Consider the following 12,500-nt stretch of genomic DNA (forward strand, 5'->3'; position numbering starts at 1 on the left):
ACATAGCTATGCTTAGATTACATTACAGACATAGTGATTACATCACTTTGGTTCTCTCAAAACATCCAGCGCTTATTTTGATAAACATTACCAATTAATACATGCCAAAGTGAAGTGTTAAAATGAACAATGTCGTTGACTGTTGATGTCAATGACTGCAGGCTAACCCTAGTAGCTACCGCTAGCTAGTAGCTAGAAGCTAGCTAGTAGCATGACATAATAATTACATCTCCTTGGTTGTCTAGCTAAATAAATCCATTGTTTATTTAAATAAGCATGTAAGCGACCAGGAACAACGAAAGCCCAATGTTTAACGTTAGTGAATATTTTAGACAATGAAACGGCGAGTTCATGAGTTCGCCACCACGGACGTATTAAGAGAACAAATTATTCTTGTAAGAGACACGAGAGAGAAGCTTGTGAACGGGCATATATATCGGCATATATCAGTCGGTCGCCGGTCACGGCCGATCACGTGAATATCGGCCAACTCCGGTCACCGGCCGGTCAATCGGTGCATCTCTAGTTACTATATTAAAGTCAGATATTTCAGAAAGCCTTTTTATTGATGTTTTGACATTTAAAAAGCAGCAGATCTCACCAGCAGAGTGTCGAGAGCATCGATCAGAGTGAGAGAGAAACTGTTGAGAAAAGATGGACGGGAGACATGTTGTTAGAGACTCTTTATGTTCTGGAACATATCGTGTTGAAAAAGGTAATGTGACTGTACCTGCCCCAGGTGTCCTGTCCGTCACAGGTGAGTGGGCGGAGCTCGTCGTAGGGGAACGCGTTGTCAAGGTAACTGTTGTAGGCGTGGTAGAACATGGCTTTGATGCGCTGTCTGAAAACCAAAGAGAGAGACAGTTTATTCTAGCTCTCCTGATCACATTCACACAGTTAAACCTGTGTGTGGTGGTGGGGGGGTCTTTAACTACCCCCCCCACCACCACACACACACACACACACGTTTGTTTTACTATCTTTGTCGGGCCCCATCATTGACATAATGCATCCCCAGCCCCTTACCCTCACCTTAACCATCACAACTAAATGCCTAACCTTAACCCTTACCCTAACCTTAACCATCACAACTAAATGCCTAACCTTAACCCTTACCCTAACCTTAACCATTAACCATCACAACTAAATGCCTAACCATCACAACTAAACCCTTACCCTCACCCTAACCATAACCTAATTCTAACCCTAATCCTAAAACCAAGTCTTAACCCTCAAACAGCCCTTTAACCTTGGGGGTCCAGCATTTTGGTCCCCACAAGGCTGTGCAGACCCCACAAGTATACTGTAGTCCCTGGGGTCTTTAACTGCCCACCCACCCACCCAGCCCCCCACCCCCCCCACACACACCCACACACACACACACACACACACACACACACACACACACACACACACACACACACACACACACACCTCGCTGGTATTTAGACCACCACTGCACCCGTTAATGTCTTCGAAGCAGTAGCAGCCATTACAGGTTTTTACGTGGCGTGGCACAGGGGCTTCAGAAGACAGCATAGTTATAATATTTCACCAATGCACTCAAGGGCCTTGCACTATATTTATATTTAAATCTTAAATCTCAGACTATACTCCTATTGCACCATTCCTTCCCTCTCTTCAGATGTTATTGTATAAGATCCATGATAAAAAAAAAACACGTCAATATCACCACTGAAAAATAATCACTAAGTACAATATTTTAAATTTTGAGCAGCAAGAATACATACATCTTATTACATGTACACATCCTCGAACCTTTACGAGTTTGACAAAAGCATGGTTACTGTCACAACAATATTGTACACATTTATGGTGTGTGTGTGTGTGTGTGTGTGTGTGTGTGTGTGTGTGTGTGTGTGTGTGTGTGTGTGTGTGTGCAGAGGTAAGGATCTTGATTGCATAGCTTTGTTGGTGTGGGGTGGGGGGTGGGGATGGTTTTAGGAAGGGAAACAATCGAGCATATGGCAGCTTTAATTAGGTGTGACTGTGGATGTAAAATTGTATATTTTAATGTTTTGTATTTCACTTGCATGGAGTTTTTATTGTGTTAATGACCTGTCGAGGGACTACGGGAGGAAAATAGTACTTGTGCTACAACCTGGAACAAAGCATCTCTCCTTCTTCTTATACAAGGTTAATCTTAACGTCTGCATTGTCCCTGTTTAAATAAAATGAATCAAAAAAAAGTAAATTCTATTGTATTGTTATAATGTATATTTAACAGTATTTCTTTATATTTCTTACTGTCCTTTCTGTTTTTATTCTTTATATGTTAAGTGAGTGTTGTACTTTGAGAGCAAAGATTAACCTGGCCAATAAAGATGATTCTGATTCTGATTCTCTGCTGGTTCAATGGTATCAGAATTTTGGATAATCAGCATGGAAACAATAACTGGTCATGTGACAAGGGCTGCAGTGTTTCCTTGTTTTAGCAGTGGGGGCAGGTCCGAACTCCGCCCCCATCCCCCCAATGAAACAGAACTGACACTTTGCTGCAACAAGAGTTACTATACAGGCCAACTCTGATCTGGACATATAGGCTAAGCATTCTGTAGCAAATAACAATAAGCCCACTGTTAATTACATTATCTTAATAACAATAAACCCACTGTTAATTACATTATCTTAATAACAATAAACCCACTATTAATTACATTATCTTAATACCAAATTAAGAGACAGACTCTGATCCAATGGAAATCACAGTTGTCAGATTGACAGCACTCTAGCCCAATGGATTCATCATCTTTACTCATCCTGCTCTACACCAAACACACTTCTTTAACTTGTAGTGGAGTATTATCACAGAGTGTGTTAGTAGTATTACTGCAGTAAGCAGTAAGGTCTGAATGCAGGACTTTAACTTGTAGTGGAGTATTATCACAGAGTGTGTTAGTAGTATTACTGCAGTAAGGTCTGAATGCAGGACTTTAACTTGTAGTGGAGTATTATCACAGAGTGTGTTAGTAGTATTACTGCAGTAAGGTCTGAATGCAGGACTTTAACTTGTAGTGGAGTATTATCACAGAGTGTGTTAGTAGTATTACTGCAGTAAAGGCTCTGTGTTATTCTCAGGTGTGTTTCTGTGTTACCTGACAGCAGCCATCTCCTCCTCAGTGAACTGACGCGCCGCCGCATCGCTCAGCAGCCAAACAAACAGCGCCACGCACACGGGAGCGCGCATGGAGAGACACGAGGAGACCCGGGAGCGAGCCACGGGCCAACACGGTTACACAAAACACAGAAAACACACAAAGAAGAGAAGGAGACACACAGGAACAGGTGAGTTTCTGCTGGTGGTGTGTTAGCTGTCAAGAAGTGAACGATGTGCGCATGCGTTGTCCGGTGTGCTGACGACGTATCAAAAGTCCCGCCCTACTCTGCCTTTCTCTGCCTCTGATTGGCTAAGCCTGGTATTCTTACCCTAACTCTAACCAATCCAACTAAAGAAGTCAACAAGTAGTAGCCAATCAGAGGTAGAGTAGAACCGGACCTTTTTTTTTTTTTTTATTGACAAAAAAAACAACAACACACAAAACTGTCGATGGGGAAAGAGAATATACTGCACATGCGCAGATATAATACACATGTTGTCAATGAACAAGAAAGAATTACCTCAGCACAAAAACTAACTAAAAACTAACCAAAGAGGGGATTTACTAAAAAATACACAGGAAAAACGCTAGAGAAAATAAAATTAATATTTAGAGCAACACACACACACACATACCCACACACACCCACACACACATACACACACACACACCACACACATTCACGTACACACACACACACACACACACACACACACACAAACATACAGATACACAGATACATAAACACACACACACACAGACACACACACAAAAAAAAACACACACACACACACAAATATACACACACACAGATACACACACGCACACACACACAGATACACACACACACACACACACATGCACACACACACACACACACACACACACACACACACACAAACACACCTGAACAGATGGATGAATGTCCTCGTCATGCAAAAACTCTGCAGGTGCTGAATAAAGTGCAAACTTGGTATTATAGGGGATTCAGTGCAGGCTGGATAAGTGTGTGTGTGTGTGTTTGTGTGTATATCTGTGTGTGTCTGTCTGTGTATATATGTGTGTGTGTCTGTGTATGTGTCTGTCTGTTTGTGTTTGTGTCTGTGTGTCTGTGTGTGGGTCTCCGTGTGTATTAGTGTGTGTATGTGTGTACAGTATGTGTGTGTATCTGTGTGTGTGTGTGTCTGTGTCTGTGTGTGTTTGTGTTAGTGTGTCTATGTGTGTGTGTGTGTGTGTGTGTGTGTGTGTGTGTGTGTGTGTGTGTATGTGTGTGTGTGTGTGTGTGTGTGTGTGTGTGTGTGTGTGTGTGTGTGTGTGTGTGTGTGTGTGTGTGTGTGTGTGTGTGTGTGTGTGTGTGTGTGTGTGTGTGTGTGTGTGTCTGTCTGTATGTGTGTTGTCACAACCATGGCTTAAAGGCCATGACCAAAGAGGGAGCGAGGCATCATAAATGATCAAAAGTGATTTATTTAACAAAAGAATAAAGTAAACAGAACTTAACTATAAGTTAAATAAACCCAAAAGGAGATGTGGCAGGCTGGGAGATGAGGCCATGGTTGATGTCTGGATGGTGGTGAAGAGAGACAAGTCTAGTCTGACCAGGTGGAGCTTTATCAGCTCTCAGGTGCACCAGACCTGCCATCAACTCAAAGATGGAAACAAAGAGGGGTAAGACCAGAGAGGTATCACTCCCACAGAGAGGCCCTGCCAGACTACACAGGGCCGTCACAGTATGTATCTGTGTGTGTATGTGCATTTGTGTGTATCTGTGTGTGTGTGTGTGTGTGTGTGTGTGTGTATCTGTGTGTGTATGTGCATTTGTGTGTGTATGTGTGTGTGTGTGTATCTGTGTGTGTGTGTGTGTGCATTTGTGTGTGTATCTGTGTGTGTGTGTGTGTGTGTGTGTGTGTGTGTGTATCTGTGTGTGTGTGTGCATTTGTGTGTGTATCTGTGTGTGTGTGTGTGTGTGTGTGTGTGTGTGTGTGTTTTTGTGTGTTTGTGTGTCTGTGTGTATCGTGTGTGTGTGTGTGTGTGTGTGTGTGTGTGTCTGTCTGTGTTTCTATGTGTATAGGGGAGTGTTTGTGTGTGTATATCTGTGTGTGTGTGTGTGTGTGTCTGTGTGTCTGTGTGTGTGTGTGTGTGGGTCTCTGTGTGTGTGTATCTGTGTGTGTGTATATCTGTGTGTGTCTGTGTGTTAGTGTGTGGTGTGTCTGTGTGTGTGTGTGTGTGGGGGGGGTCTGTGTGTGTGTGTGTCTGTTTGTATGTGTGTGTGTGTGTGTGTGTCTGTCTGTCTGTATGTGTGTGTATCTGTGTGTGTGTATGTGCATTTGTGCGTGTATCTGTGTGTGTGTGTGTGTGTGTGTGTCTGTCTGTGTGTGTGTGTATCTGTGTTTGTGTTTGTGTGTGTGTGTGTGTGTGTGTGTGTGTGTGTGTGTGTATGTGCATTTGTGTGTGTATCTGTGTGTGTGTGTGTGTCTGTCTGTCTGTGTGTGTGTATCTGTGTTTGTGTGTGTGTGTGTGTGTGTGTGTGTGTGGGGGTTTATGTGTGGTCTTGTTTAACTATATTCGTGGGGTCCAAAAAACGGGAGTCCAGTATACTTGTCGGGTCCCGACAGCAAGTCCCCACGAGTTTAAAGGGCTGTTTGAGGGTTAAGACTTGGTTTTAGGATTAGGGTTAGAATTAGGTTAAGGTTAGGGTAAGGGTTAAGGTTAGGCATTTAGTTGTGATGGTTAAGGTTAGGGTAAGGGTTAAGGTTAGGCATTTAGTTGTGATGGTTAAGGTTAGGGTAAGGGTTAAGGTTAGGCATTTAGTTGTGATGGTTAAGGTGAGGGTAAGGGTTAAGGTTAGGCATTTAGTTGTGATGGTTAAGGTTAGGGTAAGGGTTAAGGGGCATTTAGTTGTGATGGTTAAGGTTATGACTGGGGACTGACACTGAATTTTGCTTTTAAACTAAAGTTTGACTCGGGTACATTCACAAAAAGACCCCAGGTTGCATTTTGGCGAGAGTTACGCTTTAAGACACTTTGCCCAGTCGCTGTTGGAAATAAGAATCTGTTCTTTATGACTTGTCTGGGTCAAGAAAGGTTAAATTAAAATAAAAAAACTATTTGTTTATGGCTGCAGGCCAGCAAAATGGCATCAAACATGTTTTAGAAAAAGAGGAACCTTTTCTTTTGTCTATTGTGCCCATTATTTGCCTAACATGTAAATAGTTGTTACATGTGAAAAATGTCCACATAGCCAAACAATACGGAGGTGTTGTCCACTGTTCATGTGGAACAATGAGTTATATGAGCAGAGACCTGTCTGAAGTCCCACAGTGAGGAGGACAGAGAGGAGACAAGATGGACAAACTTCTTCTGCTCATCATGGCTGCATCAGGTGATTATTTATTAGGTTTTATAAATATTTATAGTCTTTTATTACATATCTATATATCCTTGTGGCAACAGAACTCTTATCACATTTTATTCATTTATTTGCAAATCACATCCACAAAATAAATGATGTACAGCACAGTTAATCATTAGTTACGTTATGAGCTCCTTCTTGTGAATGAATTCTTGTTGTTGAGGGTAAGATGTGGATGAGAAGTGGCTCTAAGTGGGTTAGAGTTATGCTGTATTGATGGTTGTAGCTATAACATATAAATCACCGCGGTATTGGATGTTAAATGTGTGCCAGAAACCTATGGGATTACTGTGGGGGATTTGATGAATTGCTAGGTAAACAGATAATTTGAAAACAGTGTGATAATTAACAGAACATATTTACACGCTAAACAAACATATACAGGCAACCTTTACACTCAGTCTTTGAGAAATGAAATAGGTAGCGCATCACTACCTTGACGGCAGCTGTGTGCCCCGTCACGCTTGTCAAAAGTGTGCTCGGCCCAGTTAACTTTAAAAGAGACGATGAAAGCTAGACTCGTACCGTGAAAGAGGGTGTTTGGTGTTTTAAGCCCCCAACATCAACACTAGGATTAGGCAATGTTTAGGGTTAGGATTAAGGTTAAGGTTAGGTACCTTGAAGTCGATGTTGGGGGCTTAAAACACCATCGAGCGTGAAAAAAGATTTAACTTTATTATCATTGTGCGGAGTACAAGTATAAGTACAAATACAACGAAATGCAGTTTGCGTCCAACTAGAAGTGCAAAACAAGCAGAAAAGTGCAATGTGATATACACGTATAGACAGGTGGTGCATAGGCAGGACAAGGAATATATTACAGTGTTATAAGAGCAGAATAAATATGGCTATATAATATGAACAATGTATGTTACATAGCCATATTTGATTGATATGATAACACCCTGGAGTGAACTGTGCCTAGGTTCATACATAACATAATAAATATACTATATACATAGCATATACTTTATATATACACATAACAAAAACAACATTAGATTGTCATCTTTATTTCTACAGCACATTTGAAACAACAGAAGTCCTTTTTTCCACCAGACGGTTTAAGATCTACCTATATATAGATGTATAAAGTTACTATAAAAATATATATAGAGGTAGGTTATTTGTAAGTAAGTTAAATCATACAACAGGCATAGAACACAAACAAGACATTAACTGCACGATTCCTCCTTAAACTCAAAACTCAAGGCATTAAATTCAATAATGGCTCCTTGATAGAAACAGGTTTTCAGTCTGTGTGTTGGTGTTGTAATTGTCCTGAAACGTCTGCCGAGGACAGCAGTTCAGACAGAGGGAGGGTGTCTCCGGGTCAGATGGATCTTTGAGGAGGTTTTAGGCTGTTTTTGAGGCAGCAGGAACCATAAAGATCCTCCAGGGAGGGGAGAGGGCAGCCAATGATAAATGTTACATAACAAGCAACAATACCAAATGTAATACAAAATAACTGACATGATGTACGATGATGACAATGTATGTTTCCAATATTCCAAAGTTATGTGCAATAACAATGTGCAAAATCTCAGGTGCAATAATAATACGATAATATCAATAATATCTATCTATCTATCTATCTATCTATCTATCTATCTATCTATCTATCTATCTATCTATCTATCCATCTATCTATCTATCTATCATCTTACAGCTGTTTGGTCTTTATATATAATATATATTAATATATATTTGTCAGCATCATATTTGTTGTGTTTTGGTCTACTAGAATATGTTTATATGCTTTGATGTTTCAACAACTTCTAATGTTTCTCATTCTGCCCGTTGCTGCAGCGCCTTCACCTGAAACACTCTGAGCACTTGGCCCGCCTTCCTGAAAAGCCCAGTCTGCTCTGATTGGTCAGCTGGCCCACTCTGTTGTGATTGGTCAACCAAATTAAAACGAGCCAGTGGGCGGGCTGTGCCTGCTCAGGCAGCACCTATGGCCAGTAGGGGTTGCATGACTTCAGATCTCTTAAAGTTGACTCTGATGTGATGAATGTAACTCCACTTATACATAGTCATATTCTACTGCTCTTCATACTATTCATCCTGCACATACACTTATTCTCACTACTCTTATAATGTTACTGTTTCTGCACTACAATGGTTCTGTTAACAAACTGCACATAGCTGTACATACTGTACATATCTGTTTATATAGTTCATACTGAATATCCATATTTATTCTGTTTTTCTTATAACACACTGCACATAGCTGTACATATAATAATACACTGCATATATCTATATTATTCTTACTATTATTATAATGTTACTGCTACCACATTGCACATATCTCTACACGTTCATACATTGTTCATATTACATAGCCATAATTATTCTGCTCTTATAAGGTAACTGCTAATACACTGCACAAATTTATATTTAATTTATATTACTCTACACACCCTTCTGTTAAACAACTGAACACTACTGTCTACACTTTGTCTTCATCAAAGTTTAGTTTTTTGATTCAGCAGCTTATAAAATCTTAAGTTCTGGGTTCTTGACCCTGTTGGTAGTGAATATCAGCACACAGCAGCTTTTAGACATGTTTCTGTTGTTTGCTAGCAGACAGAATAGAAGAGGAGGAAACCTTCAGGCTATACAAGTCAACGGAGAGCAGAGAATTGCCCCCAGTGGATGACCCTCTGTCTCTATACACGGTTCAGCCACATACTAGGTTTGGACCCAGTGTTGTCACTGTGTTGAAACTACTCAGGATCATTATCTAAAGGTTGTGGTCACTTTGGTTTTGGCGTTAGTCCAACAAAATGACATCAAACATGTTTATGAAAAAGCAGAACCTTTTGCGTTGAGCCTGATATGTAAATTATTGTTGCCTCTGACACATTTCCATGAAGTTAAAAATAATTCTGAGGTTCTGTAAGCCGAGTATGTGGAAGACAAAGACCTTTCTGTCTGCTGTTGTTGGGGAGAGGGACATCTGGACTCTCTCTCAGACTCTCTCAGACTGGGAGATGGATACAACTAGATGTGATATGATGAACAATTTCCCCTTTTGTATAGGCTAATTGAAAACACCTTACCAAGTCACTCAGGTGTTTCCAATTAGCTAACTAACAACTAACGTCATCATTTTTTTAGTTTGTGTTCCATTAACTCCTCACATTACTGGGTTTACCAGTTAGTTTGTGTTCCTGTAACTACTCACACTACTGGGTTTACCAGTTAGTTTACAAGTCTTTTTTTGTTTTTAACTGGCCACTGACAAGCCGGTCACCAATCCCACACCAATGTTGTCCATGATTTAGGCCAATGCAATTATCCCTCTTTTTATACGCTGTATAGGCCTCTGCCTATAGTGGTTGTGCACAATAGTTGTCCATGACTTACCTGTTTCAATACGAAATGTGTTATGTTAATACTGTTAGATGTGTATGAATTCAAAGTTCACTTGGGAGGTAATTGAGCTTAATGTTATACCACACGATTTAGACTGTTTCTAAGTTGATGCTTTGCGGTTCCAACAGAGTCTCACTCCCATCTTGTAAAATACGGACTCTTGGTCAGGTGCCTTTGTCTTTCTTATTGACGCTAAATGTGTCTTTTATCACATTTTTAACATTTTTAACATTCACTAGAAGCAAATCCAGAATTATTAAATTTAAAATGATGAACGCGCGTAATGGACGCGAGCAGACCCACGGGACTGCGCACACCCGCTCACATGACTGTTCTCCCGAGCTCACGTAGCTAGCTGTAATAATCTATGTCTATGGTAATAATGGATATAGCTAATGGTTGTAATTCACCATGTGTTCTATTATTACATCCATGGTATTATCTTATGAAGTTATGATACATCCGAGGGATGTATGGATGTTGTATAGCCTGTTACGTGGATGTAACGTCATTAGCGTTTCCCAAACTGGCGGGGCTATCAGCTAGCTAGTTAGTTGCTAACATCAGAGTTAGCTAGCATGGCTGTATTAAGATCATGCCTACTTAACGTTACTACAGACATAGTGATTACATCACCTTGGTTCTCTCTTATGATACATGCGAGGGCTGTATGCTGTAAAGCTTGTAACGTGGATGAGAGATGAAGCCGTGGATGAGCTCTGTTCACCATACTGCAGGCTAACTGCTAGCGCTAGCTAGTAGCTAGCTAGGTAGTAGCACGACATAATGATTAAATCTCCTTGGTTGTCTAGCTAAATACATCTATCGTTTATTTAGCTAAGCATGTAAACGATCGGGAACAACAAAAACACAATGTTTAACGTTAGTGAATATTTTAGACAATGAAAACGGTGAGTTCATGAGTTTGCCACTTGTAAGAGACACGAGAGAGACGCTCATGAACGAGCATGTTGCTACCGGTTGCTAAGACAACACAAACAAATTGTTGCTAGTGCGCATGTCCACCGTGATGTCATGGGCCAAGAATGAGGAGAAGCCGAGCTCCATGTTTGCATAATGCGCTTTTTGAGCTCACTGGACCGTACGGGGCTTCACCTGAACACTGGATCCAGTTCTCTTAATACATCCATGGCAGCAACGCGCTAATGCCCTGATCAGTGCTCTGATTGGTTGAAGGACTATCCAATCACGTACAGAGTCATTTGAACTATGCCTGTTGATCATCTCTTGTGCAGACAAAATACAGAGCAGACTCCCCAGACTAATGTTCAATCTTAAAAGATTGAGCTTGGTTTGGTGATAGCCAGACTACCTGTACGGCCCTGTACCTGTGCATATGGAAACACACATCTATTCTATTCTATCATAAAACCTAAGTCATGCAAAGAAACAGAAAGCAGGCGCTGTTGGTGTAACTAAAACATACAATTGTGTATTATCCCTATAAAAGTGATATGAAATGTCTTTAAGAAGCTGTTGATATAATCTGCTCTATATGTGTGTGTGTGTCCCTACAGGGCTGAGTGCTGTCTCATCAGCTGCTGGACTTCAGTACTATTTTGTTTATGACAGGAAGAACTTTACTGAAGCCCAAAGATACTGCAGAGAGAAACACACAGACCTGGTCACTGTAGACAGCATGGAGGTTATGAATAACCTGACCAACATGGCAGATTTAGACAACATGTTCTACTCCAACAACAGCTACGTGAGTTCACTTTTCTCTCTTTCATCTCAAAGTCTTTCTGACAGCAGGTTTGAAACCCTCCATAGTAACTAATAACTGAATATAGAGCAGTAAGAAGTAGAATATTTATCTTTGAAATGTAGTAGAAGTCTAAAGTGTTTGAGTTTAACCTTCAGCAGACAGTGTTTCCCTGTTGAGCTGCAGCAGAGGGATGGAAACAAAAGAAGATTATGTGTTAGAAAGACTAACAAGACATTAAAACATAGATACAACTAATGCAGTAAAACAAATCTAAAACATCACAAAACAGTATTTACAACAACAGAGATCTCTGTTCTCGAGAAGCTAACTGAAAATCAGTTTGAGTGATCAGAAGCTATTGCTGGTAATGAGTTATTAAAGGAGGGTAACAGAATGAAGGAGTCGTAGAGGATCAGACTGATAGTATCAAGACTGGAGATGGAAAGATTAGGTAAACATCTGGTCTTCAACAAAAAGCTAGAGCAGAGTCTAATTCTTTATATCACAATCAGAGAGCCTGGATAGGACTGTCTGGTAGCAGCTGGAGGTGGTCTCTGTCAGACCCAAGTTTCTACAAACCCGGGGAGACGGACTTCAGACAATGGTACCCTGGACGACCAAACGCTGCATACAGTAGAAAAGTCTGCAGGGATGCTTTCTAATGGACTCTGGTGCGACTACAGTTGTGACTACAGCCATTCTGCAGTCTGCGTAGATGTCAGAGGTGAGAATATTAACTGGTGAAGTTTCTCTTCTCTGCTTCTCTTTGCCTCTTTGTTTTCATTATTCAGGCCTCTGTAGTATCAGTCAGTCACTCTGACAAAAAGCAGCTTTCACACAGGTTAGTGCCGTTCAAAGA

The 12,500-nt window shown here is 40.8% G+C and overlaps 2 protein-coding genes across 2 annotated transcripts in view; one reads left to right on the forward strand and one right to left on the reverse strand.

The window, feature by feature from the left end:
- LOC114558615 (ER degradation-enhancing alpha-mannosidase-like protein 2) overlaps positions 1–3,329 on the reverse strand; it is a 20,170-nt gene extending 16,841 nt beyond the window's left edge. Inside the window, 3 exon segments of the mRNA XM_028582680.1 lie at positions 602–641; positions 731–841; positions 3,117–3,329. Coding sequence (XP_028438481.1) covers positions 602–641; positions 731–841; positions 3,117–3,208 — 243 coding nt within the window. The 5' untranslated portion in view covers positions 3,209–3,329.
- A 3,129-nt stretch (positions 3,330–6,458) lies between these two features.
- On the forward strand, positions 6,459–12,303 carry LOC114558616 (hepatic lectin-like). Its single transcript, XM_028582681.1, has 3 exons — positions 6,459–6,498; positions 11,451–11,641; positions 12,154–12,303. Exons 1-3 carry the CDS (start codon positions 6,462–6,464, stop codon positions 12,301–12,303), a joined length of 378 nt encoding a protein of 125 aa, XP_028438482.1. The 5' UTR covers positions 6,459–6,461.
- Positions 12,304–12,500: the final 197 nt, after the last annotated feature.

The sequence above is a fragment of the Perca flavescens genome, chromosome 7, assembly GCF_004354835.1.
Source record: "Perca flavescens isolate YP-PL-M2 chromosome 7, PFLA_1.0, whole genome shotgun sequence".
Lineage (NCBI taxonomy): Eukaryota > Metazoa > Chordata > Actinopteri > Perciformes > Percidae > Perca > Perca flavescens.

Excerpts from the sequence above, each read along its gene's own strand:
- LOC114558616 (XM_028582681.1), top strand. The coding sequence starts at position 6,462 with ATGGACAAACTTCTTCTGCTCATCATGGCTGCATCAG. Across the intron at positions 6,499-11,450 it reads GCTCATCATGGCTGCATCAG|GGCTGAGTGCTGTCTCATCA; the intron begins GTGATTATTTAT and ends GTGTCCCTACAG. Across the intron at positions 11,642-12,153 it reads TCTACTCCAACAACAGCTAC|AGAGCCTGGATAGGACTGTC; the intron begins GTGAGTTCACTT and ends TATCACAATCAG.